This window comes from Curcuma longa, chromosome 13, assembly GCF_044706935.1.
Source record: "Curcuma longa cultivar G26 ecotype Majalengka, Jawa Barat chromosome 13, ITB_CL_G26_1.1, whole genome shotgun sequence".
Lineage (NCBI taxonomy): Eukaryota > Viridiplantae > Streptophyta > Magnoliopsida > Zingiberales > Zingiberaceae > Curcuma > Curcuma longa.
Genome location: NC_133873.1, coordinates 1,185,474 through 1,192,120, shown reverse-complemented (window position 1 = coordinate 1,192,120; position 6,647 = coordinate 1,185,474). Strand labels below are relative to the sequence as shown.

General features: G+C 38.1%; 1 protein-coding gene across 1 annotated transcript; it reads left to right on the top strand.

Annotated features, from left to right (window-relative positions):
- The first annotated feature begins 2,596 nt into the window (after window positions 1–2,596).
- Window positions 2,597–5,495, top strand: LOC141844404 (putative disease resistance protein At1g61300). Its single transcript, XM_074732460.1, has 2 exons — window positions 2,597–2,870; window positions 2,995–5,495. Exons 1-2 carry the CDS (start codon window positions 2,597–2,599, stop codon window positions 5,493–5,495), a joined length of 2,775 nt encoding a protein of 924 aa, XP_074588561.1.
- Window positions 5,496–6,647: the final 1,152 nt, after the last annotated feature.

The following is a 6,647-nucleotide window of genomic DNA, read 5'->3' as shown; positions in this document are numbered from 1 at the left end:
GTTTCAGGTCCATCTGTGAAGAATCTGGAGTGCAGCATCAGTTTTCTGTACCTTATTCCCCACAACAAAATGGTGTGAGTGAGAGAAAGAACAGAAGCATCATGGAGATGGCAAGATGCATGATGCAAGAGAAGGATATGCAAAAAAAGTTTTGGGCAGAAGCTGCGAATACTGCAGTGTTTCTGCAGAACAGACTTCCTACAAAGTCAGTGAGCATGAAGACACCTCATGAGGCTTGGTATGGGGTCAAACCGATCATGAAGAATCTAAAGGTGTTTGGATGTGTGTGTTATACACATGTTCCTTCTGTGAAAAGAGATAAGTTGGACCAGAAGGCAGAAGTTGGGATCTTCGTTGGTTATAGTATGCAATCAAAGGCTTATAGAATTTATCAGCCCCAGAATGGGAAAGTAATTATAAGCAGAGATGTTAAGTTCTTTGAAGAAGAGAAGTGGATCTGGTCGGACAGAGAATCAGTCTCTGAGCATACGTCAGAGATGCCAGTTTTGGTGGAATGGAATTCTGAGGAGCAGAATGATGAAGAACAGAATATCGAGCAGCAACTCAATTCTGAACAAAATGTTGATGTTACACCAATAAGAGGTACGAGATCATTAACTGATATTTATGAAAGATGTAATGTTGCAGTAATGGAACCTGCTAGTTTTGAGGATGCAAAGGAAGACAGAAGGTGGCTAGCTGCAATGCAGGAGGAGCTAGCTATGATTGAAAAGAATGAAACTTGGGAACTTGTGGATAGACCACATGACAGAAAGGTCATTGGGGTAAAATGGGTTTACAGAACGAAGCTAAACCCAGATGGTTCTGTGAACAAGCATAAAGCTAGGCTTGTTGTGAAGGGCTACTCTCAAGTATGGGGAGTAGATTATTCAGAGACCTTTGCTCCTGTGGCGAGACTAGATACAATCAGGATGATACTAGCAGTTGCAGCTGAAAAGGAATGGAAGGTATTCCAACTTGATGTAAAATCTGCATTTCTTAATGGTATTCTGCAGGAGGAGATTTATGTTGAGCAGCCAGAAGGATTTTGCGTTGCAGAGTCTGAACAAAAGGTGTACAGGTTGAAGAAGGCTCTGTATGGCTTAAAGCAAGCTCCTAGAGCTTGGTATAGTAAGATTGATGATTTTTTTATTGAGTTGGGGTTTGAAAGAAGTCGAAGTGAGCATACTCTGTATGTTAGGAAGGTTGATCTGAGTGTAATCATTATTTCCTTGTATGTAGATGATCTTTTGGTTACAGGAAATGATCAGAAGTTCATACAGAAGATGAAGCAGAATCTAATGCAGATGTTTGAGATGACAGATTTGGGAGAGATGACATTTTTCCTTGGCATGGAGGTGAATCAAATTCCAGGAAAGATCTTTATTTGTCAGAAGAAGTATGTAAGAGAGATTCTAAAGAGATTCCGGATGGAGGAGTGCAAGAGTGTAGCAACTCCTATGGCACAGAAGGATAAATTGAGCAAAAGGGATAGTTCTGCACCTGCAGACAATGCATTCTACAGAAGCTTGGTCGGATGTCTGATGTACTTGACAGCAACTCGGCCGGATATCCTTTTTCCAGTAAGTATACTTTCAAGATTTATGCATTGTGCTAGTGAAGCGCACATGATAGCAGCGAAGAGGGTACTTAGATATCTTAAGGGGACGAGTTCCTATGGAATGAGGTACAGAAGGTCCAACAAGTTTGAGCTCTATGGATTTTCTGATAGTGATTGGGCAGGTTCTGTAGATGATATGAAGAGTACCTCGGGGTATTGTTTTTCACTAGGATCAGCTTGTTTCTCATGGTGTTCGAAGAAACAAGAAATTGTAGCTCAATCGACTGCAGAAGCTGAGTTTGTTGCTGCAACGAGTGCTGTTAATCAAGCTATTTGGTTGAGGAAGCTTTTGAATGATATAGGTTACATAATGGAGAAGGGAACAAAAGTTTCTGTTGATAATCAAGCTGCACTGGCGATCTCAAAGAATCCAGTTTTTCATGGTAAAACCAAACACTTTAATGTGAAGTATTATTATCTTAGAGAAGTGCAGCAGATGGGAGAAGTAGAATTGATCTACTGTACTACAGAAGATCAGTTAGCCGATATCTTCACCAAGTCTTTTCACCTTAGCAGATTTGTGTGGCTTCGAGAGAAGATTGGAGTGTCTATCAGCGCTTGATCCAAGGAGGAGTTTGTTGGTGTTGGTTCAAGGCTAATGAAAATGGAGAATTAAATGATCTAGAGTTAATGGTGTCCTTTCATTTGTCTTTTCATTGGTGTCTTTTCATTGTTGTCTTTTCATTGGTGTCTTTTCATTTCTATTTAAGGATTGTGATGTAATGGTTTCAGTATGATTAAGAAAAATCTATCTATCAAAGAAAAGAGCATTTGCTCAAAGATTGTTTGAGTGTTCTTAAGGCTCTGTTCGTGTTGTCTTGTAGAAGTGTAAGAGTCGTACAAGACCTGTTCGTGTTGTCTTATAGAAGCGTAAGAATCGTACAGTATACAGATCTCCCTCTATGGTCAACTCCTCTCTGCTTAACTCTTATCCATATTGCTAATTGATTAGCAAGTTAGAGCTTCTCCTCATCCATGGCGTTCATCAAACTAAATCTCAACGTAGATGTCAATGGTTGCCTGAGCGGGCTGTGGGCATCGCTGAAATTGGGCAGGCCAAAGACTGGCATCAAGAAATTGGAAAAGGAAATGACAAGATTGAGAGGCAAAAGGGACGACATCAAGAAGCGGATCAACGACGAGGAGCGTGAGGGGAAGATTCCGACTAGCAAAGTCAACCAGTGGCTATGGGAGGTGGAGGAATTGGAAGGCCAAGTGACTGATATCAATCAGGATTTTCAAAGTATCAGTGAGTATTCTCCCGTATATACCTGTTGGCCTATTCACGCCAATTATATTGCTTCATTAGGTTGCTTTTATCAATAAGAGAGAGAAGAAAACAAGTTTTTCTGTCTACTGCTTTGTTTCATTAGATTGCTTCAGTTGCAATTGCTTCAACCAAACTAGCGGCACATTGAGTCAATCACAGCAAGCAGAAGACCCGGTCCCTATGAGAGAGTCATCAAACTGTTGCTCCATCATCAGAAGAGTGGTGAAGAAGCTCGGCGAGGCTAATGAATTGATGAGCCAAGCTGGTGCACTAGATCCGATTGCGACAGTTGGGCCTCCGGAACCCACCATGATGCTTCCCATCTCACACCGTCCGCCTATTGGGATCAATTCCTATGTGGAGGACATTGTGGACTACATTGATGGTGGAAAAAGCAACATCATAGGCATCTATGGAATGGGTGGTGTCGGTAAGACCACCATGTTGAAGAACATCCAACAACACTATTATAATCATAGAATATTTGATCATGTCATTTGGGTTGTGGCCTCCAAAGAATGTCAATTGAAAAGGCTCCAGATGGATATTGCTAATAGTCTAGGATTGAAAACACTGCAGGAGAGTGACAATGAACTAGCTTGTGGTGAAAAGTTGTTTAGCTACTTGAAGAATAGGAATTGCTTGCTACTTCTTGATGACATTTGGGAACATCTTGATCTTCAACTGTTGGGGATGGCACACTCAGCTATTGAGCGAGGCCAGCAGCAGCGCAAAGCTGTGGTGTTCACAACCCGCAATGAGACAGTGTGTGCACGAATGGAAGCAGAAAAGAAGATTAAAGTCAACTGTCTGGATCCAAATCAAGCATGGCAACTCTTCAAGGAGCATAGCGATGGGGATGTTCTCAACACAGATAGAGGAATCAACTCTTGTGCTCAAGAACTTACTAAAGAATGTGCAGGTCTTCCGCTCGCTCTTATCACCGTCGCCCGGGCCATGTTAGGGAAAAAGTCTTTGGAAGTTTGGAACGACGTTCTCCGTCAAATAAGAGATGAACATCAATGGGCAGCCATTGATCTTTCAGAAGAAGATTCAGTTGTAATGTATAAAGCCTTCAAGCTAAGCTACGACAGTTTAAAAAATGACTCAATAAGAGAATGCCTTTTGTCTTGTGCTTTGTGGCCTGAAGATTATAATATTCACAAATTTGAACAGTTGATACCGTATTGGATAGGTAGTGGCATGATCCGTGAATTTAATGTAATCAATGAAGCTTTCGCCAAAGGATGCTCCTATTTGGAAGTTCTCATGGCTGCATCCTTACTAGAGCACTCCTCTAGAAGTCAGTATTATTATGAGGCTAAACATGTGAAGATGCATGATGTCATCCGAGACATGGCATTATTGATGATCTCTAAGTTAAAAGGGAATGGAAGAAAATGGATTGTAAAAGATGGAATTGGTTTGCATTATTTCCCTACACAGGAGGAATGGCAGGAGGCAGAGCGAGCATTATTCATGGGGAACCATAATTTTTCTTTACCAAAGTATGAAACTTCTACTTTTCCAAAACTTTCTATGTTGATTCTCCTATATGATCATAATTTTCATCAGTCGAGTATGCCTCCAAGTTTGTTAGCAAGAATGCCTCATTTAACATACTTGGATCTCTTATGTTGTGAAATAACTGAGCTTCCAATGGAGATTTGTAGCTTAACTGAGCTTCAATATTTAAACTTGTCCGGGACTAATATTACAAGTCTGCCGCTCGAGTTTGGGTGCCTCTGTAAATTAGAGTACTTGCTTCTAAGTCGTACTTTTATTCATATCGTACCCAACGGAGCAATATCTAATTTATCAAAACTCAAGTGGCTGGATATAGGAGGAATTCTTCCTGTAGATGATTTGTGGCTGAATGAGCTGAAATATTTCAAAGGACACCACCAATTAAGTCTAAGAATTGTCATTGATCCAGTTAATCTCGACAGACTGGGCATGTTACCAAATATCTTAGTATGGGACCTCACTTTGGTCAGATCAAGTGGTAAGGACAATCTGGGCACTTTACAATGGAGCCGCAGAGTAACTGACAACCTCGAGAATCTAGAAATTTCAAAAGTCCAGGGAGACAAATTAACGATGAATGCAGGCGTGGGCTGTGAATCACGTTTCAAATGTTTGAAGACTCTCACATTTAACAGTATAAAACAAGTGGAAAAAATTAGCTTGAATGGAGCTGGGTTCAACAACCTTCGAGACCTGCATATTACTGAATGCTACAAGTTGAAGCATGTTTCTTGGGTTCTAGAATTGCCATGTCTTAATCTTCTACACATAGCAAGTTGTGAGGAAATGGAGGAACTAATAAGTAATTTTGGGAACCCCCATTCTAGCTTTGGCATCAAGATGTTGATTTTGGAATTAATGAATAAACTGCATCGCATTGCAAACCAACCACTCCATTTTCCCTACTTGGAATATATACTTGTGCTCCGTTGCCCAAGGCTCAACAAATTACGATTTGGGGCTGAAATATTGAAGAGCAGAATGTTAAAAGAGATTAAAGGTGAGCAAACTTGGTGGAACAACTTGGATTGGGATGACCAGAGCAATAAGGATTCCCTCACCTCTTATTTTAGGTAATAATATTCATTTTTGATATATATATTTTCATACCAAATTATTTATTATCTACTTTGTCGACATGAAATAAATGAACATTTGAAAATGATTTAGCATTTTATAAAGTAGGTAAAATTATGTAATCTTGCCGTTTGTATCTTTCTCCACAGGCAATGGATTGATGAACTATTTTAGAAAAAAGGCTTGGGCCTTTGGAGCTTGGAGATGTTCGCTATTCTGTCTTCTTTAATTAAGCTTGTGTGAGATTGTTGATTATTTAGTTTTCAATAACAATCATGTTAATTTGGCTTTCATAATATTTTTGTGTTATTATTCTTAATTACTGTTGTATGAACAAACTTATTTTCTTAGGTTGATTTTAACTCTGCGATAAACACATATATGAAGTCTGCTTCATCAGAGATGATCCATGTAACTGATTTTAAAACAGTTTTATTTCGTATAATATACAGATTTTATAAATATTATAATTTAACTATCATAAGTGATATGGTTTAAATAAGATACTCTAATTTATTTTCATCTCGGAGAAAAAATCCGTAATTATCTTTTACACCATATTAACATTTTCAATCAAGAAACAAATATATATTAGTATTTAACATTAATCAATGTATAATAAAAAATATGTTTTAAAACGTTTAATCTAAGCCAATTATTCCACTAACTCACTGAAATTCTATACGATTCAATAAATGTTTTATAAAATCAAAATTGGAATTAAGTGCATCAAATTTATATTAAAAAAAATTATAGATGATTACCCAAAAAGACATTTTCTATTAAGTGCATCAAATTTATATAAAAAAATTCTCAATCTTGTAACAACGAGATGTTGAAAATTTTATGTTGTAAATAAATCATACCTGAATTTAGAAACATCATCTTTGCGCTATCTCCAAAATTTAAAGTCAAAAATCGAAGCATGATCTTCCAAGGGGTCAGGACTTTAGCGTCATATATCTTGACTGAATAGGAAGTAATGAATAATGAATCGATACCTAATCCTATGGAGATCACACTCTATATATAGTCTAATATCTGCTATAGATTATCAACCCATTAACGATAATAAATGACGGACTTAAGGTAAATGAGTTTACACATATAATATCTACATTAAAAACAAACCTAATAATAAATCAATTAGAT